General features: G+C 42.2%; 6 protein-coding genes across 6 annotated transcripts; 3 read left to right on the top strand and 3 right to left on the bottom strand.

Moving 5' to 3' along the window:
* Nucleotides 1-6,397: 6,397 nt before the first annotated feature.
* On the top strand, nt 6,398-11,449 carry LOC108103724. Its single transcript, XM_017209323.2, has 5 exons — nt 6,398-6,450; nt 6,514-6,711; nt 7,465-7,658; nt 7,762-7,858; nt 10,970-11,449. Exons 3-5 carry the CDS (start codon nt 7,539-7,541, stop codon nt 11,125-11,127), a joined length of 375 nt encoding a protein of 124 aa, XP_017064812.1. The 5' UTR covers nt 6,398-6,450; nt 6,514-6,711; nt 7,465-7,538; the 3' UTR covers nt 11,128-11,449.
* A 6,776-nt stretch (nt 11,450-18,225) lies between these two features.
* LOC108103703 (coiled-coil domain-containing protein 25) lies at nt 18,226-19,237 on the bottom strand. The gene is made up of 2 exons (XM_017209299.2): nt 19,153-19,237; nt 18,226-19,086 (listed from the first exon to the last, which is right to left on the bottom strand). Exon 2 carries the CDS (start codon nt 18,961-18,963, stop codon nt 18,334-18,336), a length of 630 nt encoding a protein of 209 aa, XP_017064788.1. The 5' UTR covers nt 18,964-19,086; nt 19,153-19,237; the 3' UTR covers nt 18,226-18,333.
* Nucleotides 19,238-19,317: 80 nt separating this feature from the next.
* Nucleotides 19,318-20,739, top strand: LOC108103701 (gastrula zinc finger protein XlCGF26.1). Its single transcript, XM_017209297.1, has one exon. It carries the CDS (start codon nt 19,408-19,410, stop codon nt 20,689-20,691), a length of 1,284 nt encoding a protein of 427 aa, XP_017064786.1. The 5' UTR covers nt 19,318-19,407; the 3' UTR covers nt 20,692-20,739.
* Nucleotides 20,740-20,824: 85 nt separating this feature from the next.
* LOC108103705 (protein brawnin) lies at nt 20,825-21,058 on the bottom strand. Its single transcript, XM_017209301.2, has one exon. It carries the CDS (start codon nt 21,056-21,058, stop codon nt 20,873-20,875), a length of 186 nt encoding a protein of 61 aa, XP_017064790.1. The 3' UTR covers nt 20,825-20,872.
* LOC108103704 (small integral membrane protein 4) lies at nt 21,033-21,634 on the bottom strand. The gene is made up of 3 exons (XM_017209300.2): nt 21,563-21,634; nt 21,214-21,476; nt 21,033-21,149 (listed from the first exon to the last, which is right to left on the bottom strand). The coding sequence occupies exons 2-3, from the start codon at nt 21,365-21,367 to the stop codon at nt 21,064-21,066; spliced, it is 240 nt and encodes a 79-aa protein (XP_017064789.1). The 5' UTR covers nt 21,368-21,476; nt 21,563-21,634; the 3' UTR covers nt 21,033-21,063.
* A 172-nt stretch (nt 21,635-21,806) lies between these two features.
* LOC108103702 (AP-3 complex subunit mu-2) lies at nt 21,807-23,607 on the top strand. The gene is made up of 6 exons (XM_017209298.2): nt 21,807-21,952; nt 22,014-22,101; nt 22,157-22,482; nt 22,548-22,707; nt 22,760-23,212; nt 23,275-23,607. Exons 1-6 carry the CDS (start codon nt 21,918-21,920, stop codon nt 23,458-23,460), a joined length of 1,248 nt encoding a protein of 415 aa, XP_017064787.1. The 5' UTR covers nt 21,807-21,917; the 3' UTR covers nt 23,461-23,607.
* Nucleotides 23,608-27,789: the final 4,182 nt, after the last annotated feature.

Below are 27,789 nucleotides of genomic sequence, written 5' to 3'. Positions count from 1 at the left end.
AGCGAATTTCGATCCGTATCTGCATCGAAATCTGCATCCGCATCCGTACTCGTATCCGCATCCGCATCCGCTTGGCAGTCACGTAACTCCGGCATTTGTTGGCTGCACGTGACGGGTCTCCATTTTGGGAGGGTCTCCATGTTGGATGCGATTGCGGAAACGGAAGTTGAAGAGCTCCAAGTCTCCACTTCTCTTTAAAAGCACAGAGAGAAAACTTTGAAAGTTAAACTACAGAGTTTTGATGTTGTTAAATCCAAAGAAAACTCTTTTTGAAGGCTAAAACTACTAAATTGACTTCATTTCTAAGATTTCCTTAGTCTTTCAACTACAACTTTCCCTCTGTGTAGGACATATGTGTTGCTCTTGGCTGCGTTTCAGTTGAGCTTGTGCAAATGGCATCTGAGAAGTTTCCAGCAAGTCCTGGGGACAGGTCCGAGAGCAAGGCGGAGCAGGCGGTGGATACATATCCTTCGATTGAGTGGGAGTCTGATAAAGGGAAATTCCAAATGGGGAAATGGCACGTATGAGGAATGACCCTTGACAATTTGGCTAAGTAGGATGCACAGCTAACAGCACGACTGCTCCCCATTGCTTTGCATACCAAATTGCCTCAAGTGGCCAGCTCTCACTTTTCGTGCTCTGTTTTCTTTGGCCAACAGCTGTGCTTATCAAAATAGCAATTTCAATGGAAATTATATTGGAAAATAAAGTATTAAACGAAGAAGTTTCATCTTCTTAAGAAAATTAAAGGACGTTGTTAGAACATTTTGGAAAATATATTTCCTTTTGGAATTTGGGAAACCTTTTCCCTTGAAGACAGCTGTGGGTTCTTGACTAAGCAAGTACTTTCAGGAAGTTCCTTCGTAATGTGCTCGCTTACACCACCACCTCCTTGAGGCAAACACAGGCGAAGTGCTCTTAGAAACTTGCAACTTTCACCTTAATTAAATAACAAAACTTGTGGCTAGTTTAGTGCCTAACTGGCAATTTTCCCAAAAGCCACTGAAACTGCATTTAAATAACAATCAAGCTCAGAGGAGAGAGATCTCAGTCATACATACGAGGAAGTGCATCAATCGTGTATGCAGCATGCACCAGCAATGCAGCTTATTTGTGCCAAAGGAGCAATCGACTCCAAGCATTCGCAACTTTGTGACAGAAATCAAGGCAAAGGGCCAAGGCAAACCATGTCCCTCCTCTCGTCCTGACCAGTGGAATCCAGTCCAGTCCAGTTGAGTTGCCATTAAAGACGAACTGAACTGGATGCAGAGGATTCCGCACGAAGCCCCAAGGAAATGGCCACGAAATTGAATTTCCATTGACACAAAGATATCGAAGGAGGAGGGAAAGCCCCGAACTAGGGGCCAACGAAGGCGACGTGTTTGGGACCCAAAATCGTTGCAATGAGACTGAAACCGAAACTGAAATAAAATAACTAAAGGACACGGAGAGAAATGGGATTGAAAAAGTCAACGTAATATATAGTTAGAACCCTGTGTGATATATAGAACTTCATTCTGAACTCTGATCTTTGTTGATAATAACAGAAGAATTCAGAAAAATATCCCCTAAACCATTGTCCTCCTGAAGTGCTTCAAGGATTACTCTATTACTTGAAAAAACAACAACAACAGGTAAGCCTTCTTATGACACCTAAAAAAAGAGCCTGCAATAAAATCCAAGTTGCCCCCGATTTTTTCCAGCGTACTCAACCAAGTTGAATGCAACTTTTGGCACAAGTGCAAGCCAAGCAATTGTCTTGGATTCCGGCTCGGATATTTTTTATTGAGCCAGCTGGCCGGGTTGGAAAACCAAAAACAAAAAAAACGACGAGGGGTGAGGGATGAGGGCCAAGACAATGGCAAGGACATGACCGTTTCCAGGACTCTCGCGGTCGCAGGACATCTGTGATCAGGAGCATCAATGCAATTTCTGTTTACCATATTCAGTTTTTCCTCCGTTTTCCTTTTCTTTCTCTTGTTTTTTTTTTTTTTGTGAGTGACAAACAAAACAAAGGGACAAAAAATCATGAACGGGCGGGAGGGAGGTTGGATGGGAGGGATGTGAAAATGAGAAATGAAAATTTGAAAGTGGGAAAGTAAATGGAAATGCGAATGGAGGCCGAATTTTGTTTACGAAACGCATTTTCCGTGTATCGCCGGCAACTCCTTGGCCATGGCCATAAAGCCATAAACCGTACCGCGTGCTGAGGCCCAGATCGGGCAGGTAGATTATATATACATATATCTATGTATGTATATACCTTCCTGAAGACGATGATGATGATGATTGCCGCGATGCGCTGGCAGCGCACTTGTTGATCCCGCGACAGGGTCAAGTTAAGTCGCGTACCAGAAATCGCTGGGCGCTCGGAAAGGCCCATCGACTGGCCATCCATCCATCATGTCCTGGATGGTATTTCCGTATCTTATGGGAATTTCTCGTTGCACTGAGCCGGGGGAAACACTGATATCCACCGATATCGATCCACATGTGTTCCGCAAATGGGCGAGGCTACTTAGGCTCTAATTTCAACAATCACCGATCACCTGATGCCATCACAGCTGGATCCTGGATTTGCCCAGGACTAATTTAGACCAAGGACCAGGTGCTCGCGAGTCCTTGACAGCGAGAAGTCAACGAAAGTGAAGGTGAATCTCAGGGAAATGCGCGGGTACAGTTGGGCATATTAAAACTAACTAATCTTAAATGTTTTTCTAAAGACTTTTCATTAAGAAACTTCTGGAAACTTTTCCAACTTTAACTCTACTTAACCACACTCAGTACAAAGATAGTGTGTAGTGCACTTTATGGATACGTTAATGATAGCTGGCCTGCCTTCGCTAAAGCATCGCTTAAGTACAGTTGTGCTCAAATGCTTCTGTGACTAAGAGTGCCTCCGACAATTAAGCATTCCCCATTTAGCCGCCACGCCTCCTCCTCGAAAGCCTCGTTTTACGATGGCCACTTTACGTGCCCATCGCAGTTTTTTGGCCAGCTTTAAAGTGATTCTGTTGCTGGCCGAAAGAAGACCGCAGCACTAAGTGCTCCATTCCACTCTGAATCCCAGGCAGCCGCCCCTTAAAGCTGCCACTATATAAGGCTGCGCCTCGGGGGTATGCAACACTTTTTTCAGTTTGGCTAGAAACTCTTTTCTACTTGGGAATATCACAATTTTTAGATGTTTTATAGGGGTTATATATTAAAAATATGTCTGAATATATCTTAAAATATATATATAATTCATAATAAACCATTTTTGAGGTTATTTCCTTGTACAAAATATTATTAATTAACCAAAAAAGATAGTTATTGGTGAAGGAAAATTGATTTCCAAAGATTTTGTTGAGTTCGAATGATGAATTTTCCCAAAATATTATCTTATATAAGCATACATCTTAAGATTCAAATGCCTTTGCCCCAATCCCATACATATTTTTCCCTGCTAACTCGCCCGAAGCCTTTGCATGCGTCACGTTGAATTGAGTCGAATTCAGTTGAGTTTCTGGCATATAGGTAAGCGGCTTTTGTTGGCAGTACACCTGCCGTTCGCCCCCACCGCCCCCTTGATTTCGGATTCTCGGGAACTTGGAAAATCGGAAACTCGGAAACCCGGTAACTTACAACGTGAGGCAGACATCTTGTGCCGGCCATAATCGTAGAAAATCAATAGCATTCCCCACCACTGATAATTGTGTTTGTGTTATGACTGTCGTCCTGCGTCCCCGAGTCCTGCATTCTAAGTCCTCGTTTCTCTCCGTGTACTCCTGCCATTGTGTCTGTCTGTGTTTTCTTATGAATTATTGAAGGGCTTATGGAGTTTTTTCTCCGCTTGATGTTTATTTACATTTGTAATCCGGTTTCCGTTCTCATTTTTTTTGTGTGTGCTTGCCTGCCGCCTTTGACAGAGTTTGTTGGGAAAACTTTGCCTGATTTGGTTGCGTTTGCATCTGGCAAGCACAGCGAGCGAGGTGATGATGCGGCTCATGAGGAGATAAATAATATCACTGAGTTCAGGTTTTGTCACAAACTGTTAGGCTCAGCAGCAACAGCAACAGCAACAGCAGCTGCAAGCCAAACAAATTTGAAGTGGCTGAGTAATGTCTTTGGGCTTTGGGTAAGGTTGTTTTGATATTTATGGGAACAGATTTGTTTGCTAAATCAAAATTAAACAGTTTTAAGTTGTAAGAATAAGCTACTTAAGCTTACTTAAGCAAAGTTCAGCTTAAGCCAAAGGAGTTCAATTCCATTTCCCTGGAAAACTCTTCACTTTAGTTTCTTGGGAGGAAAGGAAAGCCCTGAAGATTATCCCCTTGCTTATCAAACATATTAATTGCGTCTTTAGAAAGCAGTGTTAATTAGATTCATCTCGCTGTCTAGCTTACTCAGAGCACAAATAGTGTTCCTCCTTCTCGAGAACGATTCCATATTTAATAGCCTCTAGACACATTGCTCATTGCTGCTACCGAAAAGTGAGAGACCCCTCCCTCCCAGCTAGTGCTGGTGAGTCATGGAAATTGCGCAAAATGTTTTTGTTAATTGCCGGCCGAGTCCTTTTTCGTCCTTCTCATTCTTGGTCTTATAACTGGCCTTTGTCCCTTGGCTACTGATTATTAAAATTGCATTCCGGCGTTGTTGTTGTGGGTTGTTTGTTTACTCTAATGAGCATTTAATGGCCAATTCCAAGCTGGTGGATGACACACACACACACACACACGGGGAAAGTGAGTGAAAATCAAGAGAGAGAGAGAGAGAGAGGAAGGGAAATTCAGATTGGGCTTACCTGCAGCAAGAATTTCCCGCTGCCCTTCCGGTTCTGCCCTGCACTGCACTGCACCCTTTTCCCTCGCTCTCCACCTAATTTGATTTTTATTACACTTTTCCCAGTTCATTACAGAGTCTCCTTTTTTTTCCTTTCCTTCTGCCGCTTTTCATTCATAAATTACGGGGAAATTCTGTAGATAGTTAGGTTGTTTTTTCGCCGCTCTCTTCGCCGGAAAATCCCCTCCCTTTATGGCACATCCTTTGTACTTATCCCTGTGGGAATTGCGTATAATTTGCGCATGTTAATTAGCTCATTTCGGGCATAGATTTTATCCCATCGTCGAACACATGTAATTAAGCAAATTAGGCAAATGAAGCAACTAAATAAATAGTTCATGGTTGGACCAGCAGCTCACGGGAGGGAGCTGGGCAGCTGGGCGCTAAACACTTTCAAGGTCATTTGCCTAACAGGCTGACTGGTCGACGTAACGACCCATTCCCCTTAGTTCATGGATGCTTTGACTACACTGGGAATTTACTTGTTAATATTTGTATTATATTAAAAAGATTCTTTTTTAGAAGAGTTTCTAATTCGTATATCCAAGAATCTGCTTTAAATTTTATAGATTTTTGAAGTCCCAAAAAACTTCTCTGTTAAAATCAAAAGTTTTTCCAACAAAACTCTTAACTGTAGTCAAACTTTCGGCCATATTTTTTGGCACTGTGTCATCAGCACTTTTTGGCGGCTTTGGTAAGGTGGTTAGTGGGTGACCCCACCTGTTCGCTGGCTTAGTGATGGTCTCTGTGGTTGTTGTGGTTCTCGGTCGGATGGGTCCTTTCATTCTGAACGCAGGCCCTTTTTTGGGACATTTATCATCGAAAAGCCCAGACACACGCATCCAGCGTCAAGGCTGGTTCGCCTTCAACCCTCAATCCTTTTGGCCAACTTTTAATGCACTAAATAACTACAGAAAGTTGGGACGTCTTGGGTGTGAGTGGGGGGGATGTGGATGCCCTTTCACACCCATCCCTCGAAGAACCAAACACCTCCTGACCACCCACATTTGCATATGCTCGAGTTGGAGAAATGCAATGGCAGCACTTTAGTGAAACTTTCACCGACGTCAGCGTCTGGGAAACTTTATCCTTGACACCCACACACATGCATACATACACAGGCCACCCCCACCCCTTTGAGCCCTTCTAAGCAATCATCTGGGGATAAGCATGGCCATATAGGATCCTTTAAGTGCTCCACGATTGCATAATAGAGGGAATTTTCAAGTGCAAAACTTGGCATAATTCCTTGGCCATCAAATCTGTTTGCAGAGTGTTTATTGCATTTTCTTTGAGGCGTCGTTTGGCTTCCAACACACACACACACACACACACATTTCCTTGAGCTGGATGTCCGCTTTCCCTAGCGTGGGATAATATTTTCCGAGCTGCCACTTGCCACAAACTCAAGTTGGCTTTGAAATGCTTCTTGCGTTGGGTTTCCTCGTTGATTTGCCAATAGCGAAATCCATTTTATGGCTGTTAAGGATGATTAAATAAAGAACTTTGCTTGACTTGATGAATAAACATGAAGATTTCCTAATATTTTTCCACCTTTCTTCCCCATTGCAGTCGTGCGTCTTGAGGTCTTGGCCGAAGAGGTAACCACTGCAGCCAGTCTGTCGGAAGGTGAGTGATGGTTGCCCACCCCCTGGAGTGACCAATATATATATAGCTATTGAATCCTTACAGAATGGGGCTCCGGATGGCGGGGCACCAATTTCCTAGTGGAGGTCGAACAAACCGCCCCCATCTCACCGCCCTCCTCGTCTTCGGCGTCCTCGAATGGCAGCGAGGATTATATCGGGGAGCTGGGGAGCCAGGAGGTCGACGAGGGACTCACAACAGGTGCCACAACGGGTGCCTCCAATGCCACCGTCGTGGAGACAGGTGGGCCACCATTTCCTTTTCACTTTAACTACGCAAAAATCATATTCAGACATTAAAAGACAATTCCTTTTCGAGTGCCAATCAAAATTTAAAGGCGTTTCGACCAGGCCAATTCCACAAGTCAACACATTTTGACCACAAACCAAAAGTTTGTACGGCTGACCCAAAGTTTCAGCTGCAAAAAACCATTTTCCAACTTTAATTGGCTGAGTTGGGAAAAAATAGTTGGTAACACGAACATTTTCTATGTTTTTCTTACACTTTTCCGCCATTAAATAATGTGTTGTTCTTATGATTAAAATAAATACCCTGCCTTGTGGTAATAACCACGTTAATATGAGCATAGATTAGCGTATTTCCGCTCGCGGAATCATCATTTTCCAAGGATGTGCGACATATGTATCTCAGGGCTACATTTTTCCTCTTGCAAATATTGAATTTTCCGCGGCAGTCGCGCAACTTCAAACGCCTGGACATAAATCCCCGGGCTAAAGTCGCCGATTCGGTTGCTTAATAAATCCCAATGCCAAATCCCACATCCTTAACCAATCGCACTCGCAGCAATCCGTTTGTTTAACGTGAAGATTTCACATTGCCGATAATTGAATTCGAGCCTGACTCTTGAGTTATTTACGTGCGGTACGTGCGACCAGATTTTACAGTCTCAAAACCAAATCCATAATGTTTATGGCGAAGAGGAGAAATCACGGGCTTACATGGCAAGACAAATAAACAAATCGAAATGTCTTGCAGGACCCAAGATCATTGTGCGCACCGAGGAGGTGCTGATTGTGGGCTTGGTCCTCGTACTCTGGGTGGGCGCCATTATGCTCTTCTTCAATCGCTGGGGCAAGATCCGGATGCTGGAGCCGTATCAGCCCAAGTTCCAGCAGCAGCACCGCAGCTCCTGTCCGCTGGTCGACTTGGATGCGGTCACCACGCATCAGGTGAGTTGAGTTTTTTTGCTTTTAAATTGCAATGCAATATCTAGAGCCCTTTTCCGCACTTTAAAAACCCGTTATAATAAACGTTAAATGCAACAATTTTCAGCGCTCCTCCGTGTCGCGAATGTCGATGGGCATGGTGCACAATCTCAATATGCCGACGTGTCAATTTGCGGCCTATAATCCCAACATTTATGCCAAGGGTATGTACGTCATTTGCTTGCCTTTCATCCGCCTCTCCTTTCTTTTTTTTTTCCCACCCACCATCAACCAGCCCACCCTGTGAGCCTCCACCGAATGCAATTAAAATCGAACATCCATCGAGCTCAAAGTATCCGCAACTTGTGCTGCATACTTTTGTGCGTCGCCAAGAGCCACACAGTGACTGGAAATCGATTTGATTTGGGGGACTTAAAGAGTAGTTTAGTGAAAGATTTTGATGGAAATTTCAGTGTTAAATGAAACCACAAAATAATTTAGTATTTTAAGAAGTTTGTTGGAAGTTTTGAACTTTCATTAAGTGTGAAAAGTCATCAGGAATTTAAAGTTCCTTAAAGAGATGTCCAACTTTAGAAAACAGAAAACCTTTCCCAGTTTTAACTTAAGTTAATAAACTAATCCAATACCATATTGCACAACTTAGTGGCACTTGCATTTAACGAACTGGTTAACATATGCAGACATCTGTTCTCACTGCCAATCCCCTTCAGCTTTATAGTAATCCCTCACCAACCTCCCCTCCCCCCAAGCCTTTCCCAGCAAAGTCGAAATACTTATGCGTAATGTTCGCCATTCGAAGCGTTCATTAATGACATCGCCCCTCGAGAGCCACGCCCACACTAGCTGGTAAATACATAGCATTTAGTTGTAGTCACTTTGCCGCCCCTTTATCTCGATCCTGGGACGTTCTTATTCCTTTTTTTTTTTTTAATGAGTTGCCAGACAATTAAGTTGCCCGCTGAGCGAAGGCAGCGGAGCGCAAGTGAAAGCAAATAACAATACAATTTTAATGCCCCTGCTGGTTGGGTGCCTCTCCTGCACCTCTTCCAGCTACCCTGGAAGTTTTTATGCCTCGCATCGAGGTCCTCGTTCCTCCTCCATCTCCGCCAGGACACGCAGCCACATCCCCGCCAGAGCTGCGCAATTAAATCTCGCAGAAATGCAGGGAACACACGGACAGAAAGATAAGCGGCCCATGATAGGATACGCACATAAAACATGCAAGAGAAAGTGTGCACAGAGAGAAATAAATCGTAAATTAAATCTAAAAAAAATTAAGCAAGAACAAGATTTATATAAACAAAGACTAGACAAAGGTTTGCCATAAAAAGAAATTCCAATAAAGAAAGTAAAAGTGATTTCTTTCTGTACATGAAATTGAAGATGGGGCCGGTGATAATGTGGTTTCACCCGTAGGGGGGTGAGGTGGCGGAAATGCTGAGTTGAGACCTTGATGCCGTAGCGGCAAGTCTATTAAGTTGAGTCAGGACAACGCCGCTCGAGGGGATTCCCCAATCGCAGAGCACGTGACACGAACTGCCAGAATGCTGACCTACAAATGCACATTAAATTGATCAGAACATCAGGATAAAGTGCTTTTAGCTAACCGAATAATGATGTTCATCAATTTGTGATATAACCAATGGAAACTAAATTAAACATCTCTACTACTGAACATTTTAAAAGGGGCAAATAAAGTAATTTAGTACCCTTTTTGTATATCAAAATGTCAAAGTGTAAGTTACTGAGAGGGATTACATGTGGTTTACAGGGGAAGGTTCTTAGTCCTCACAGTTTCCTGACATATCATCTCCTAACTTCCTATGAGCTTTTCAATGGTATGAAACTTTGACTGCAGATATGTTAAGGATTAGAAAACGAGGTACTACAGTACATATTTTGGGCCATTATGCACTTAGTTATGGACATAATAATATCATTATTGGGGAGAAATCGGTAGAAAACCAGTTTCGCATTTTCGATAAGCGGTAACATCATCAAAATTTTCGAAAAATTACTAAAATTTTACATTTTTAACTGTGAATACAGTTTTGTTGGAATTTTCATTACGAGTTCATCGATGTATGACATTCTATATTCGGACCACTTTTGACTTAGTTGTGAGGAGAATTCTGAATATTATAGAGCAAAAATCAGGACTTTGATTTCTGACAGAAAATTCAACCTTTTTTTTATCGGTTTTATACCTATAACTTAGTCAAAACAGGACTCAGAGCCAAAATGAAGACTGTTTTGTAAAGCTAACGACCACAACAAACTTTCCCTATCATTCGTTTGTTGATTTTGTGAATTTTAATTTTGGGCAAAATTTCGATTTTTTTGTAAGGGGTAACATCATCAAAATTTGCTAAAATTGGCAACATTTTTACGTTTCAAGCTGGGAATGCAGTTTTGTTGCAAATCAAATTACGAGTTCAACGAGATATGACATTCCATATTCGGTCCCTTATCGCCTTAGTTATGAGAAAAATTCTGTCATTTCGGTGGGGAAAAAAGTGAGAAACCAATTTCGAATTTCGATAAGGGGTAACATCGTCGTTTTTTGCGAAAAATGGCTGAAATTTGACATTTTAAACTGTGAATATAGTTTTGTTGGAAATTTAACTACGAGTTCATCGATATATGACATTCTATACTTGGACCACTTTTGAGTTTGTGGTGGGAAGAATTCTGATTATTATAGAGCAAAAATCTAGACTTTGATTTCTGACAGAAAATGCAATATTTTATAACTTTGTCAAAACAGGACTCAGAGTTAAAATGAAAACTGTTTTGTAAAGCTAACGACTAATATTAACTTTCCTCATCATTCTTTTTCTTTTTTTGTGAATTTTAATTTTGGGCAAAATTTCGATTTTTTTGTAAGGGGTAACATCATAAAAATTTGCTAAAATTGGCAAAATTTTTACGTTTCAAACTGTGAATACAGTTTTGTTGGGAATTAAATTACGAGTTCAACGAGGTATGACATTCCATAATCGGAACATTATTGGCTTAGTTATGAGAGAAATCCTGTAATTTTCTAGCTTTGTCTAAGCAAGAAGCACATCTAAAATATTGACAATGTTGTGCAGTTAACGACTGAAACTAACTATCCCCATCATGTTTTAAGCTCTTTAGCCTTTTTTCCTAATGGGTGCGTGTACCCATCTCCATAGCTACCCTGCCCACCTCAGCAAATCCCTGAGTTGATACTCATGCCCTCCTGACTGTTAACGCACCATGAACAAGTGTGTAATCCCCAGCCACTAATTTATTCCGAAACTGAACCATTATCCATTATCTCGTTTCAGGCTACGCCTCGCATGTTTCGGCGTCGCGTCCCCGCCAGAACTCGGTGTTTGTGGGGGCCAGTACTAGTCACTATCTGATGCCGAGGCCTCCGAGGAAGACTCGTTCGGCGATGGACCTGCACTCCATGGTTCTCGATGAGAGTGCCGAGCAGGTGTAGGTTTCCCAGGGGAAGGAATCTCAAGGATCCAAGTCTGGATCTAAGTCTAAGTTATTGGGGTGTGAGTGCGAGTGCTTTCTCCACCTTTCTTCTGGTGTTTGCGAATGAAATCTGCTAGGAATGTCAGATGGATCTCAGAAAAACAGATAAACTATTTGAGATACCAGAAGAAATGGGATAGAGTGCTCAGTTTTTTTTGTATTCGGGTGCCTGCAATTAAGGGAGCAAGGAAGAAAGGTAGCACTGTCCAATATTTGCAACTTGATATATATATATATGTATGTTATACGAGGTGTGTTCAAAAAGTAAGGTGACTTTTCAAATTTCGCGGGCAACATATTTTCGATTATCGTTTTTTTTGTTTTGTTATATTGGTACACTCTTCCCTAACATCTGTACCAAGTTTCAATGGAACATCCTCTTTTGTTTGGTTGTGAGAGGCGTAAAGTTACAAGTTGTTTTGCGAGCTCGGCGATTTTTTGCTTTTTTCGGTCTTGGCTCGTCTGGGCTCTTCCATTGGGACGATTGGGCTTTGGTTTCGATATCATAACCATATACCCATGATTCGTCACCAGTTATGACCCTTTTGAGTAAATCTGGGTCGTCGTTGACGTCATTCAACAGCTCTTGAGCGATGCTCATGCGACGGTTCTTTTGCTCAAAATTCAGCAATTTCGGAACAAACTTCGCTGACACACGACTCATACCCAAAACGTTTGAAAAAATTTCATGGCACGAGCCAAGCGATATACCGACATCTTCAGCAACTTCTCTGATAATGATTCGACGATTTTCCAAAACAATTTTCGTCACTGCTTGAACGTTTTCATCAGTTGTTGACGTGCTTGGGCGTCCAGAGCGAGGCTGGTCATTGGCATCTTCCCGGCCATCTTGGAAGAGTTTGTACCACTTGTACACATTTTTTTACTCAGAACAGTTTCACCGTATGCCACTGTCAACATTTCAAGTGTTTCAGAGCACTTAATTTTATTTTTTACACAAAATTTGATGCAAATCCTTTGATCCATATTTTTCGATAGCAAAAAATCGCCGAGCTCGCAAAACAACTTGTAACTTTACGCCTCTCACAACCAAACAAAAGAGGATGTTCCATTGAAACTTGGTACAGATGTTAGGGAAGAGTGTACCAATATAACAAAACAAAAAAAACGATAATCGAAAATATGTTGCCCGCGAAATTTGAAAAGTCACCTTACTTTTTGAACACACCTCGTATATGTATTTACCACTCAGAACTAACTCTATGCCATTTCCTAACTATCTCTGTCGCACACATAGCTTATTTCTGTGCTGGCACAGAGTCAATTTGAGTCAATTTTATTTAGGACCAGTTAACACACACACACACACGAAAATTATCAGCTAAAAGAACCACACGAAAAATGTTGTAGAAGTTTCTAAACTTAGAATACTCTTAGCCCCTATCCAATGTTACTCAACGTAGTCTCTATACCTAACCAGATTTCTCCTAGCGTGTTTCTCCTTCTTCGCAGTATTGGATGCCAGAGCAAGTTGTTAAACATAAAACATAAAACCTAAAACATAAAACATAAAGCATATGTATATGAAGTTAAGCTAATTAAATGTATCCGCGAAACCGTTTAGTTCGTAAGCCCAAAGCTCAAAGATCAATCAGCATACGAAACTCCAAACTTGACCAACTTTCAACCGTACTTATACGTTCTACCCAGCACCTATCTATCGCACCCTAAAATGTATCTCTTAACTTAAGTGATTTCGACCAACAAAGAACGTATGGAGATAGAGGAGATAGATCAGCTTGAGCGAAGGAAAACTTGGCAAAGAAAATGAACAACTAACTAACGAAAGCTTTAAATTCCTTGGGTCTCCTTAAGGGGGACCTGCAAAACCAAAAGAAAAACCCATCCAGATCGAAGTAAACTAAACCAAAGCTGAGGATTATACTTTAGGCCTAAGATAACTACAGATGCGTGTAAGTCTCTACCAAAAAGTCTAGTGGAAAATATGTGGATCAATGTACACTTTACTAAAAATGATGATTATAGCCCCAAAACTTAACGATAACGATAGTTCATACAGTCGAACAGATTTTCCTCACAGAACAGAAACAAAACCAAAACTAATTGTTGAATATTAATGTTTAATTAAACTTGTTTACAATATTTACAAGGCCTGAGCAAAACCAATTATATATACACTCGTGTAATATATCAAAAAAACTAAACTATGTATACATTAACTATATACATATATATGTATAAAACAGAAAACAATTATATACATTTTGATGAATTCGATTAAATATTATATTTAAAACGAAAGGAAACTGTCTTAATGGGAGATGTCTTGGGCCTTGCAAGGATCTGTTGGCTTGGACAAGTTATGATATTTGAGAGGCCAAATTGAGTTATGGCCAAGCTAACGGGCAGATGTTCTTGTTAATGCTTCGGCTAAAGTGTTTATGGGCGTGCAATAAAGTATAAAGCTATTTGCTTTCGACTCTTAATAACCCGGATTTTTCGATGGTGTCTAAATTGGGGTCACCCCCAGCAGTGCCCCCATAAACGGACACAACATTTCACAGATGTCGTCGGACTTGGCGGTTCGATTGGTTCGGTTGGCTTGGTTTTCGGTGGGATTTCGAGGGGGCCATAACCATTTTGGCCATAAACACATTTGACAAGACGACCAGAAACAGGCGCGTCAATGGCCAAAACAGGGCGGCCAGGGGCTTGGTGGTGGGGCCAATAAACGGAAGCCATTTCATGTCTGGCCATCTCGGCCATCGGGTTCAAGTGCAGGCGATTTATGATGGCAACAGAGCTGCACCTTCAGCTATTTTGCTGCTACATTTCGACATAATCAAGAATATTTTTTCAAGAAATCTATTTCTGTGGGTTTATGGACTATTAACAAGTTTTTTTAAAGAGGAAAAGGGGAAGATTTTAGGCCACTTAACGGGGTTTCTATCACCAAAGTTGGGATAACCAGTTACCATTTAACAGAATTTCTCTTTTGGCTATAGATACTTGGCCATTTTCATGACAACACTGTCTGTAACTCTTAGTGCAGCGCATAGAAGAAGGAGAAGAACGACCTTGTCGCCGCCGCGGGCCACAAATCAAACACCACCTCCCCCTATCCACCTCTCCTGAATCTGCACTTTGGCAGAAAACCAAGTAACAGGCTTTGGGAGGGGTTTTCCAAGATTGTGGCTGTACTACTACTGGAAAATGGGGATTTTACACCAGCTGACTTGACCCCAAAAAAGAGTAAGTGTTTTTATTGAGCTGCTTCAATCGGAAATTGGTCGAGTTATGGCTGTCAAAAGGGGAAAACTGAACTGGAAATTTGTCTTTATTTTTACTAGATTAACCCATGATTACAGCAACAAATTGTTATATGAAACTCAATAAGAAGTTATTGTAATTCAAACAAGATAATATCATAAACGCGTAAACCTGTAAAGATATTGCTTATTTAACAAGAATTTCGGCAGAGTCAGCTCGTAAAATAATTAACAACAAAAAACGCCACCCCATAAAGATGGCCAGAACATTGTTGCCACACTCACATTATGGCCAGAAAATTATGAGAAGATCCCAGCTAGAACGTAATCGGCAAAACGTTTACGATGACAAAGGCACAGCGAATCTGCATGACAATGTGAATTAATTTCAGGCACACGACCATCTACAGTTTGGGCCTCCCAATTTCGGGGGAACGGACCTTGGGACATGCAAATCTCGGCCAATTGTGAGTCAAAGATTGATTGACATGGCCATGGAGGCTGCGTAAAAATTTAGCACAAGTGGCTAATCAAAACGCTTAGCATAACGCTTTTTTTTGCTACCAAGAGGAGGAGGTCCTTTTAGATTTATGGACTTGTGGGTCAGGACAGCTCTTAATTGCCTTCTACATTTTGGGGCCAGCGACAGGGACCTTTAAAATATTGCTGTATTTTGCTTTTCCTCAACATTAAGTAGATGTATTATCTCTAGTTATATTCTAGTACATGACGTTTGTTAATCTAGCCAAGTTAATAACATTTTCTGTACCACAAACCAATCTTTTGCTGTTTTCAATTTGCGCTCTTCCTTCGTTATCTTTGATTTGTCCACTGAGGGACATTTAAATGGAATTTCAGCCCCAACATCCACACGTCAGCAATTGTTGTTGTTGCTGTTTTGTTTTCTTTTTTTGTGGCACAAACGCCGGAAGCCTTCAACGCCCCCAACTCTTGGCAGCATCTTCGTTTTTGTTGCAAGGACACACACAGGACACACACAGCTATTGCGCACTTGCAATTCCTTTTCCCCCGTTTCCATTGCCATTTCCTCATTGTTCCTTTTGTCCCTCGGCAGCCGCATAAAATTTTCAGTGCAGCACTCGCTTTTCCGACTTTTCCCAGCGACTCCCACATGAGCGATCACTTTAATTGCTGCAGCTTTATTTTGATGCCGGCGGTCATAAACGTAAATCAGAATTTTAGATGCTCCAAAAAAGCGTGGCCTGGCGTCCATCATATTTAGTCCTTATTGCTTTTTATTCTACAACTTTAACTTCCTTTAAACTTCTAGGATAGTTGAGTTAAATTCATATTTTGTAAGGATTTATATAGTCACAAATCTTATTGTGACTTTGTGTCTTTCTTGTTACAAAAATAATGATTTCGTAGGACAAAAACCAAGATACGACTTTCTACAGAAAATTTAAACATTTTTGAACATTTCCTTCCTCTAACTTCTAACTCAAAACAAGTCGTACAGCTAGAAGGGCAACTGTTTTGTGAAGCCAACGACCAAAGCAAACTTTCCTCATCACTCGTTTGATGGTTTTTGGAAATTTAATTTTCGACAAAATTTCGATTATTTTGTAAGGGGAAATATCATCAAAATTTGCAAAAAATGGCTACATTTTTACATAACAAGGTGTGAATGCAGTTTGGTTGGAAATTAAATCACGAGCTCATCGAGGTATAACATTCCAAATTCGGACTATAATTGACTTGGTTATGAACACAATACTGATTATTTTATTACCCAAATCGTCTTTTGGCATAAAATAACATGGTCAAAACTAAGACCTACAAATAAGACTAAAATCCCTAAAATTTATTTTTAAAAAAATACCTAAACCTTGCCCTTAAATTGCCGAAAAAATGGTTTCCTATTTTTTTATAACTGCAGCTTAGCTAATCTCCCTTCAAGATGACTAATACTCCTTAAATTTATGCACAGTGAATCCCTTTCCTTCCAGCCCTGCTAATAGTTGGTCCAACTGATGGATGAGCCCCTTCCTCCGCCAACAGCATGAATGATAGTCGAAAATGTTGGGGACTAGGGCAGTGCCAACCAGCTGCCCTCCAAGCGGCGTACATCTACTCGTACATCAAGTGTAAACAAACATGAAATTTGATTACCAAAACATGAGAGTTGGCTTTTAGCTGGGCCCAACACCCCACATTTGCCACCCATTTTGTAGCCCAATATGATTAATCGTAGCTGCATATGCAGCTGCAATCGTTCTGAAAGCCACTAGTTAATCAGTTTTCCTGTCTTCTTTTCATTTCCAAGGAAACGCCAGACTGTGGCTGCTAATTATGTTGCGACTGGAAATGGAGCTCCTCCATTTCGCCAGCACAATGTGTGTGGTTTCTCACCATCCCGAGACGCTTGTCTGCACAGAAAGAAAAAACCTTAACTAAAAACATAACTTTACTTAAAATAGTTACAAAAATATCAATTGATTAAGTAGAAACTATCATTTTAGGCAAGTTTATGTTTAGTAAAGTTTAAGCAGCCTAGTTTTTCTCTGACTGCATCCATGCTGTGGTGACAAATGCAATAAAGAGCGAAAGCGAGAAGCTCTCGTTGACGTGGGTCGGGGAACGTGGAGGCTTACTGTTGCCAGTTTGATTAATGACGGCGATTGCCGGGACTGATGGCCAAGAGGAGGATTTTGAGGGGCCTTCATTGACAGTGACCCCCGTTCGGGCACTTTCATGGCCAGGCCACTTTATTATTGCGAAAGGAACTAAGTTGTCTGCCAAGGCGGCCATAAAACATCTTCGCAGAGTCATTTTAAATCAGGGAAAACAGTGCCACAAGCGCCGAGAATCAATCAGAGTGGGGGCGTTGAAGGGGGCGTAAACCAAGTGCAGCCCCACTGTCATCAATGTTTACGACTGGCTATAATGACGAAACACTGCGAAAAGAGGGAGATTGGCATGGCATAATCAAAAGGACACGCAGCCTCATCAAGTTTTTCGCATTTTCGGGGGCTTCCCCTTTGTTGTTTGGCAGCCATTGTTGTTGCGAACAATGCGTGAAAATAAAATGACCGATAATGAGTGCGTTCCCAAACGAAAAGAGAGCCGTCGCTTCTGACCCAAGTTTTGTCAGCCTTGCAAGCCATTCATATCCATGTGCTGACAGCAAATTGTCCAGAAACTCAAAAAGGCAACAAGCCGTTAGAAGCCATAAAACGGTCAGCAAACAGCAAACAGCAAAACGGCAAAGCAGCAAAACCCCAAAAGGGGCCCCTATCAACATTCATAATGATTGGCAAAAAAAATATAAATGAAAAACGAAAGAAACAAGGAAAAGGTTTAAGCTGCAGATGTTGCCAACGGTGAAAAAATTATGCGAAATGCGCCAGATGGTTTTGAAAATCGTTTTCAGAACTATCCAGGATCTTAAAATTCCGATTTTAGTGAAATGGGGTTTAAGGAATATTTAAAAACCGCGCAAATTTTTAAATTATCCTGCAGAGGTGCCAGACGTCATGATTTCCTACATATAACATGATGTAAGTTAACAGCTCTGGTTAGTGATTTCACTGTTATGATCTAGCGGAGACACCTACCACTAATTTTCGTTTCCATCTCAATTTTTGGATTTCGCGCTGCTACGCCTTCCAAAATAGCCGAAATTGTTCTTAAAAATGCTATAAAATATAAAAGCTGGAATTAATGAAATTGAAGTAGAAAATGTCCCTGGACGACGACCACCATCGGCTTCGAACATATCTTTGTCAAGAGACAAAGTTTACCATATTAAGTTCTAGAAACCCAAATAAAAATATGTATAAATGTGAAAATTTACAAAACGATTTGTATAATTTAATAAAAAAAAATAGAGGACAACGAGAGAAGTTCTGGGTAAATGCGTAGGTGGATCTGGACTTGGTCCTGCCCAAGGACTACATGAAGTCATCCGACTCGTTGCCCGCATCATAGTTGGTACGCATGTTTTCGGTTTTCTGGAGAGAGGCGTAGCTGCGAAGCTCCGCTTCCAATTCGCGCTGCTTAGCGGCTTCCTTCTCCTTTTCGCGACGCTCCCTCTGTAGCTTTTTCTGGTCCTGGCGCTCAGCGGCATCACGAGCCTCGCGCAGTCCCCTATAATCGGGATGCTCCTCCTCCGTCTTGGTCTTGTTCAAGCGGTTAACAATCTCATTGATACGCTTTTCCAAGCGGATGCGACGGACCGCCTTTTCATCATGATAGGCAACCTGGCCGGGTTCCATGTCAGGGGTTTTCTTAAGATTCTCCCACATGGTGTAGACCACCTCCAGGTTGTTCACCTTGTTTCCCTGAATGCTGTTGGCCTTGCAGAGCTGGGCGGCGTCCACCAGAACATCACTAGGTATGTCATCGATGGTCTGTCCCTTTCGGAGTCTCAGGTACACATGGGCCGAGGACAAATCGTGGACGTGAAACCACACGTCTTCTGGCCATCCCCATCTGATCAGTTCCTCGTTCTCGTGCTTATCACGACCCATATAAAGCAACGCCGGCGGCTGGACTATATTGCTCTTGAAATAGAACACCATTTTGCCAAATTCCAGAACACAAAAGACAAATAATAGCTAAAATGTTGGCCAGCTGATTCTTCTCACGCTTTCGATGCTTTAAGTTTCGCTTCAGCTTCTTTTGTTAGATCTACCTCAATTAACCTTAATAAGATGAATATGATAATATTAATATTATTACCAATATTAAATTTATTTTATTTTATTTACGCCGGTGCCTGGCTGGTAGTCGATAGGTAAGCAAAACGTAATCGATACAAAGAGATGTGACTTAGGGCCGTCTCGAGTTTAGAGTGACCAGTAAAGATTGTACTTGAGCACAACATAAAAATACCATTAAAAAATGTTTTGTTAAAATCAACAAAAGTTTGAAATTACATCTATTCAAATTTAATTAAATGCCTACACAGCGACTGCTTGTGTGATTTTGCTACAAATTCTAACCTAGCGTACATATGCTTAAAAATGCCGTTAACGCGGGAATCGGCCCGTGAGCTTTGTCGCACCTGCCTGCTCCAATTGGACAAGGAAGACATCAAATCAGAGCTTCAATCAGAGGAGATCCCAATCAGTGCGGAGGTGCAACAGTTGCTGAACATAAATCTTTCCCAGGATGTGGAAAGCCAGGACATGGAGCAGTGGCTGCCCAATGAACTGTGCTTGGAGTGCCGCGCTTTAGTTCAGAATTTTGAGAAGTTCCGCAGAAAAGCCGATGATTGCAGAAAGCAGTTGCTTGAAATGCTTAAGGAATCGCAGGAACCCACTTTTGAGGTGGTCTACGAGGACAGGGAGCAGGACGAGGGGTCGCTGCATAGCTTGGATCCCCCAGAACCCGAGCCCGACCCAGATCCTATCGATGAACCGGCTTTAAACACTGATACATCTTCCAGGAAGTCCTCCAGAGGCTCAAAAAACAATCTAAAGTGCTCCCTGTGCCGACACAGCTTTGCCCACCAGATCACCCTCTCAGCTCACATTCGCAAAGTCCACGAAGGCAGTAAACGACCCTTTCAGTGCGACCAATGCGAGAAAGCATATAGTTTTATGGGCGGTTTGTACACCCACATTCGAGAGGTGCATGCTCCCAAGGAGCGACGACATCCCTGCGATCAACCAGGCTGCGAGAGGATCTACACCAGCCGCATAGCCATGCAAAAGCACAAAAGGCTTAAGCATAGTCCCCGAGACAGGGACGCGTTGAAGAAGTTCATCTGCGAGCATTGCGGTGCTAGCTTTAATCAATCAGCTAATCTTAAGTATCATCTGAAAACGAAGCATCCCACCGAAGACGAAGTGGCTGCCAAGGAAGGCGGTGCAGGGGAACGTCACTACTGCGATATTTGCCAAAAGGAGTTCCATTCGCGATACACTCTTAAATACCACACTTTGCAGCAGCATGAGGGACAGGAGGAGCTACCCCACGAATGCCAGGTCTGTGGCCGCCGGATGGCCAAGAAGTTCATGCTGCTACAGCACATGCTGATGCACTCCAGCGACAAGTTACCCTGCGAGCACTGTGGCAGGCGCTTTGCCAGAAGATTCGAACTGGAGGCGCATGTAAGGGCAGTCCATCTGAAGCTCAAACCCTTCGCGTGTCGCCATTGTCCAGAAAGCTTCGCGTCAAGGAAAACATTGAGGCACCATGAGTACATTCATACGGGAGAGAAACCCTACGTTTGCATCACCTGCGGACAGGCCTTTCGACAGCAGACGTGTCTCAAGAACCATCGGAAGGTGCACGAGAAGTAGCGTAAGCTAGCCTTACAGTATTTTTATGAATACATAGTTTAAGTTGAACTTGGCTTTGTTTGGGTGCTTCTGGAACTAGTCAAAGACCTGGCGGGCCTTAGCCATTAATTTCGCGGAAAAAAAAATCCAGGGATAAACTTAAATAGCTTTATAGACCAGTAAATTGTCCGAGTACACGATTTCAGGAAGCGTCCGGTGGCTTTGCTGCAGGATCCGCCTGTGTGTTGTGCTGTTCCCGTTCGATATAGGCGGGCAGATCCTCCAGTGGCTTATAGTACAGATGCACTGCCTGAGATCCGGCCATCATAGATGCCATGGCGCAGGCAAGGAACTTCATGTACTGACCCCACGACACTCCGGCGGGCATTTTGTTTAGTCAGTGTTGTTTGCGGTCCGTGACTGCAGATGCTGCTGCTCCTCTACGTAGTTCTTGGCCTGGCGACGCTTAAAAGTGCGATCTAAAATGAAGAAGAGATTCCTTATTGGTCTGAAGAGTATTTCGTTTGGGAGGAGCGTGGTTACAGAAATTCGTCTCGCCCACTGTCCAATTGATCATAGAGAATTCCAGGCCGGCACCAAGCAGGAAGAAGAGCGGCAGAAAGCGGTAAACACCAAATCGCTTCTTTCCTGGCCAACTGTCCAGCAGACGACGGACGGATCCACTGTACGCACTCATGTGTTTTTAACCGGCGATTATATAACTCCGTGTCTTTTACGCCCTTTTTCGGACGATAATCAAAAGTGCCTTGTGCGTGGAATGCCTCCGTCACATGGGTGCGTCCGTCCTGTATGAAGTTTAATGGAAAATGTTAATTTTCCTTGAATTGTTTATTTAATATTTGTCAATAAAAGCAAACTCCGCTTGCCCTACGTTTCAAATTTCAGTCGTTCCTCCGCAATCAGCTGTTTATTTGGAGACGATATGTGCAGGGGCTGTGGAATTAGGGATGAACTTATAAATTAACAATCGCTAAAAAATAAGTCGTGCTTGTGGATATATATTTTTTACCAGCTCTGCTGCTAAAAGCACATATATATATATCCTTTGAAATTTTCCATTAATTCATGTATCCGTTATATAAATATATATAAATATAAATAGTTATTTTGCGTGCATCGTGAGTATGTCACTAGAACCCCCTCACAGTGTCATCACCAAATACTCATCCCTGAGTGTAGCAAAAAAAGAAAACAGAGCTTAAATAGTAAACAATTTAGGGCCGAATATGATACACAGTCTGTTTATAGTAAACAGCGGCGGGTAAGCCAATCATCTTGAAGGCATATATATCCGATATAACCGTTTTATATTCTTAAATCAGCGAGGTCTTCCTGGAAAAGCACTGGCGCTCTGTAGTCTCGCGATCTGTGTGCGAATATTTCCTCGACGCCCAGCGAGCCGCTCCATATGTAAGCCGACCCTGCCACGTATGGCCTATGTATTGATTATATCTTTCGTTTTCAGGATGTGCCGCCGGTGATAGCCACGCCCCACTACTATCTGATTACGGTGCAAAGGGATACGGTGTCCTTGGTGGCCGCCTGCAAGCAGGAAGTGCCTCCACTCTTTGTCATTGAGTTCCTACATCGCGTAGTGGACACCTTCCAGGACTATTTCGGGGACTGCTCGGAGTCCGTAATCAAGGATAACTATGTGGTCGTATATGAGCTGCTCGACGAGATGCTGGACAATGGCTTCCCGTTGGCCACCGAGAGCAACATCCTAAAGGAGCTGATCAAGCCGCCCAATATCCTGCGCACCATTGCCAACACGGTGACGGGCAAAAGCAAGTGAGTTCAGTGATGCTTCTTCACCCGTTAGATGTCCCCTTTAATCCATTTTGTATATTTCAAAGTGTTAGCACCACCTTGCCCTCGGGTCAGTTGTCTGCGATTCCCTGGCGCAGAAGTGGCGTGAGGTACACCAACAACGAAGCGTACTTTGATGTCATTGAGGAGGTAGACGCCATAATAGATAAATCGGGTTCCACGGTCTTTGCGGAGATCCAGGGACATGTAAGTAAAACTATAAAAGCGTACTCTCTCTCTATACACTGCTCCTTTTTAGATCGACTGTTGCATAAAGTTGTCCGGTATGCCCGATCTGACGCTGTCCTTCATGAATCCTCGCCTATTCGACGACGTCTCCTTCCATCCTTGTGTACGCTTCAAGCGCTGGGAGGCGGAGCGCCTGCTCTCCTTTATACCGCCCGACGGCAATTTCCGTCTGATGTCGTACCACATTAGTTCTCAGTCTGTGGTAGCCATACCCATCTACATTAGACACAACTTTTCGATCAAAACGGGTGAGCAAGGACGTCTGGATCTGACAATTGGGCCAAGAAACACCCTGGGACGCACTGTGGACAAGGTGAAGCTGGAGCTGACTATGCCGCGGTGTGTGCTCAACTGCCTGTTGACGCCGAATCAGGGCAAGTACACCTTCGATTCTGTGACAAAAACATTGTCCTGGGATGTAGGACGCATTGATGTGTCTAAGCTGCCAAATATTAGAGGATCGGTAAGTCGAATATTAAATTCCCCTTAAATTCCTTTTGAAACTACAACCTACTTTTCCCGTAGGTTTCCATTACACCCGGAACGACCAACATCGATGCCAATCCGTCCGTGAATGTCCAGTTCCAGATCTCGCAGCTGGCCGTCTCCGGGCTCAAGGTAAATCGCCTGGACATGTACGGCGAGAAGTACAAGCCCTTTAAGGGCGTAAAATACCTGACCAAGGCGGGCAAGTTCCAGGTGCGGATGTAGACGAGATCAGCATCCCAATTCCGATTCCAGCTTTAATTAAGTGCTAACGTTAAGTGTATTCCACTGTTTTATGTCATTTTGCCCTCGTCTCTCCCTCTCTATCTCATCTATGTATCTATATATCTACCCATAAAAGTTTAACTTCAATTGTGGTCGCCGTGTCGTTGTTCTTGGGCGGCGTCGCCATATTCGAAAAGCTAAGAATGCGAGAATCGATCGGGAATAAAGTTGCAAGTCTTCGAGTCGGCGAGGCATGGCAATGGCTGCGTCTTCGACTCCAACTCCAACTCCACTTCACTTCAAGGCACTCCAAGTCACTCCACTCGATACAACTGTGCCTGGCAACAGCCAGCGAGGAAACCAATAAATTTAAATGAAAATGCAAAACTTGATTTTGCAGCCAGGCCAACGCATTTAGCATACGAATAGTATGTATACATCTGTTTATGAATGTGTGTGAACAATGGCGTAAAGTGGAGATTCGCTAGAGATGATTTTCGCAGAAATGCCAAAGGCGGAAATTGAAGAAATAGAATTTATTGTAAGAGAAAAAAACATTTTCTTCTAAAGAAATCTTTTTGACCAACAAATAAGACTTATTTTATAGCAAGTGCATCTCTAGAGGTTCCACTGTTTGTGGCTCGTTATCTCCTTATACAACCTTAGCTGCATTTTTGTCTGTGGCCGAGACCGGTAACCGGTTTGCCCCCTACCACGCCCCCAATCCCTTGCCCCGCCCCTCTGTTAAGTCCACTGCAACAGCTTCTAGGCTTTTGGGCGCGGCGTGCAACGGTAGCCAACAAGCGCCACCAAAAGGCGACGTCGACCATGGCTAGACATGTTATACAGACACACAGAGAGAGAGCCAGCTCTTGACCGGGTCCAAAAAAATCCGGACCCCAAACGGATCGAGAAAATAACTCAGGTTTCGAGTCCAGCTCGCGAGTCTCGAGTCATTTTTCAAGCGTGGGAAACACTCGTTAAAAGCCAAGCAAGTTCTTGAAAAAATCGAAGGGGGTAAAGGGCGGGTGGCGGCACAATTCTCCTCACAGCATGGCGGGCGGCAAGCCCCAAAATCCATAGTCCTATATCAGCCCTATCCCTCTATAACATTACGCCCATGCGAGGCGTTTTTTAAACGCTCATTAACAGCGGGCGTCAAGAGTTCGTTGCCTAAGTCTTTCGTTTTGCCCTCCTAGGGCTTCCCTATCGCCATCTCCTTCTCTCTCTCATGAGAATGAAATGCCATTGGCATTTTGCCGCCGTAATTGATAGCGCATTTCATACGGTTTGATTGTAAATGTTTTTCATCACATTTGCATTTCCCAGCGCTCGAGGTAGAGCTATTTAAAATCAAGTATTACCAAGAAGTCGAATATTGAGATACCCCAGAATCTTGAAAAATAAGTAGGATGACCTCTGGCACATATTAAATGGGTACTAGAGATCTTTAAATGTCTTAATCAATGAATTATTGTTGAGAGGTAATAATTCATTCACCTTGTAGATATGATCTTATACATATATAGTACATAACAGAGTTCTATCCTAAAGATGGACCTTGCGTAACTGGATGAGAACACATCACAGCCTCGGAGAGGGTAACAAAAGTATTATTTAAAATTCCCTGTCTGAAAATGTTAATTGCATTTGGAATTGTTGCAGTTCATGAACAGATTTGTAGCACCTGAATGTGCTTTTTAATGAGCCCCTCGAGGTGTGGATGAAGCCCCATAAATTCCTTCTTCAAGCGAGATTGCACGTGATTTGTTGCCCTCATACTTGTTTTAATCGATACGAAGTCATCTTAGCTCAATAAGCATTTAAAATGCTTACTTTGCTTCTGTAATACTCGGATGCTACAGTGAAGTTTACCTATTAACGTCTCGCTAACTGCCTTTAAACAGATGCAAATGCATTATTGCATTTGATCTACTTTTAAAGTGTTTGAACATCTCGAGGGTTTAATTTTTAAATATATTTGAAAAGGCCTTTCGTGTGTTTGCCTATCGTGAGTTTGTAATAAGATTAGGGTATACGTGCAGTTGGGTTTGCATAAATTACAGACCGATTTCTTATTTGGGCAAGTCTATATAACGATTTTTTGAAAGAGGGAAAAGTGAAGTGGAAAATAAAGTTTATAGGAAATTAAAATTTTTGTGTCTTTTAAGGCAAACTTTCTACTTATACATACCTAAAACTACTTTTCCTAACATAATTTATATAATATTAATATATCAAAACCTATATATTTTCGATCTGCAATTTGCTGCAGGAAACATTCAAAGTCACAGACAAGCGAATGGAGTTTTTTGCTCAAAACTATTTCAAGTGAAAGACAAGCAACAAGCATTTGTCATTAGTGCAACAAGGTTGCACCTCTTCAACCCCCCTAAAAAGTAGCATTAGAAGGGTAGTCAGAGGGGGGAACTGTAGCAGGTCGTGCAATTGTATTCGCAGTTCGATAATAATTTATGCAACTTGTCGCCGGTGCACTAAGCAAATGTTTAAACTCTGCCTGTTCGCAGTGTTTGCTTTGCTTTGTGCTTTGTGCTTTTCGCCTTTGTTTGTTTGTTTGTTTGCTTTGATTGCTGTTTGCCCAACTTTGCGAAAGGTGTTGAATGCCGGCCGCGCCAATTGTAGCGTCCCACATGATTTCGAAACTATGGTTTATATATACTCGTATATAGTAAACCAGAGCACGAAGCCCCATAGAATGTCTATTGGGCACTCGGCCGTCTGGCCGGCTAATTAGAAACGCTGATTGTCTACGCAAGAAAATGAGGGAAGTGGGTGGAAAATGGAAAACAGATCCAGAGGGAAATGATGACACTGATGGGTGTTCGAATATGAGTACCCTAGCGTAGCTCTAGCTCTATATAAAAGTCAGATTTCCGTTTAATATCAAGAAGTAAGACTACTGTAACTACAAAGTATCTAATGTAGCTAAAATGTAACTGAAAAGCAGCTAAAATGTAACTACAATTTAAAAGATTTGTATAATGTAACTAAAATGTATCTTGAATACGGTTTAAATGTAACTAGAAAGTAGTTACAATGTTATAAAACAAAGCTAAAATGTTGCACAAATCTCAGTTTGTAACTAAAATGTAGGATTATCAATCATCAAGCAGAGGTTATTCATTCATAATCTAAGATTCACTTAGATCAACGACTTCCTATTCATAACCGTAGCATTATAGGGTATGCTCGACATGAAGACGCCTCCATAAAATAGACTTTCTGTGTCACAGCGATGAGGCTCATTAAAAACGATTGAAACTTCCGGAATTCGATGGCCCAAGTGGAGCCGCGTCCAGAACGAGAATCAGAACCATTATCCAAATCGCAACCAAAAATATGAATCCAACAGCACAAGCGCCACGAAAGTGTGTTTATAGAGCGTTAAATCACTCATTTCTTAGCTTTTGATGGCCAAACAAAAACAAAGACCGAAAAACTAAAAAAAAACGCGAAAACAAAAGAAAAAGGTGACTGAAATTTCGAGCCCCTGTCCCGGAGGATTTGCATACAACAAAGTCCTCAATTTGCGATAAACAAATATGAATATTTGAGTATAAACTGCTTACGCATACTAAAGCAGGCAGGGGTATTTTTCCAACCGATATCTGTGATATGCTAATGCCGAAAGTCTTGATACGGTGTTTGCGGACCTCTCATGTGCGGCGACTAATTAGTTAGTGTTACAAATTGTTTTTAATTAATCGATTTATAAGAGGTTAGAGGTCAGTTTAGAGATTATTATAAAAGATAAACAAATTGTGAAAATGAGACAGTTATTTATTTATATAGAATATATCCCCTCCCCTCGCCCAGATTTCAATTGTGACTTCGCCAGCAGTGCCTATAAATAACTTCTTTGGAATGAATATAAACGCAATCAGAACTTAAAACAGGCCAAACTGGAAGTCTGTTTTCGGGCTGTTCAAGTGAATTTATCGCATTGAGCAAGAGACACAAAGAATTAAAACAAAAACCAGGCACAATTGTGTTTAAATAAAGGCAAATCAACAAATAAGCAAAATAAAAAAGCAAAACATTACAATAAATCAGAGACGACGAAACCTTCAGCGTTTCCCAAGCGGTCTTGTTTTTTTTTTTTTTTGTATAAATAAATTCTGTCTAAAGCGAAATTTAGGGGTTTTGGGGTTTGAAATGGGGCTTACGTAAGCAGTTCCCGCAGCAGCCGCCAGAGGCCGCCACTGAAATTGATCGCTGGGGGCGATGATGTTGGGGGTGTTTCGCCGTAAATCTTCTGAGCGAAATTGCTCGAAATTAATTTGACAATTGCAAGTGCAAGGTCATCTG

This window comes from Drosophila eugracilis, unplaced genomic scaffold (assembly GCF_018153835.1).
Source record: "Drosophila eugracilis isolate 14026-0451.02 unplaced genomic scaffold, ASM1815383v1 contig_2167, whole genome shotgun sequence".
Taxonomy (NCBI): Eukaryota; Metazoa; Arthropoda; class Insecta; order Diptera; family Drosophilidae; genus Drosophila; species Drosophila eugracilis.
The sequence above is the reverse complement of the archived record's forward strand: the minus strand, read 5'-3'. Positions and strand labels throughout refer to the sequence as shown.

Coding starts and splice junctions, on each gene's coding strand:
- LOC108103724 (XM_017209323.2), top strand. CDS start 7,539: ATGCTCTTCTTCAATCGCTGGGGCAAGATCCGGATGCTGGAGCCGTAT. Junction 7,659..7,761: donor ATGCGGTCACCACGCATCAG/GTGAGTTGAGTT, acceptor AACAATTTTCAG/CGCTCCTCCGTGTCGCGAAT. Junction 7,859..10,969: donor TCCCAACATTTATGCCAAGG/GTATGTACGTCA, acceptor ATCTCGTTTCAG/GCTACGCCTCGCATGTTTCG.
- LOC108103703 (XM_017209299.2), bottom strand. CDS start 18,963: ATGGTGTTCTATTTCAAGAGCAATATAGTCCAGCCGCCGGCGTTGCTT.
- LOC108103701 (XM_017209297.1), top strand. CDS start 19,408: ATGCCGTTAACGCGGGAATCGGCCCGTGAGCTTTGTCGCACCTGCCTG.
- LOC108103705 (XM_017209301.2), bottom strand. CDS start 21,058: ATGCCCGCCGGAGTGTCGTGGGGTCAGTACATGAAGTTCCTTGCCTGC.
- LOC108103704 (XM_017209300.2), bottom strand. CDS start 21,367: ATGAGTGCGTACAGTGGATCCGTCCGTCGTCTGCTGGACAGTTGGCCA. Junction 21,150..21,213: donor AGTGGGCGAGACGAATTTCT/GTAACCACGCTC, acceptor TCTTCATTTTAG/ATCGCACTTTTAAGCGTCGC.
- LOC108103702 (XM_017209298.2), top strand. CDS start 21,918: ATGATACACAGTCTGTTTATAGTAAACAGCGGCGG. Junction 22,102..22,156: donor CCCAGCGAGCCGCTCCATAT/GTAAGCCGACCC, acceptor TTTCGTTTTCAG/GATGTGCCGCCGGTGATAGC. Junction 22,708..22,759: donor TTGCGGAGATCCAGGGACAT/GTAAGTAAAACT, acceptor GCTCCTTTTTAG/ATCGACTGTTGCATAAAGTT.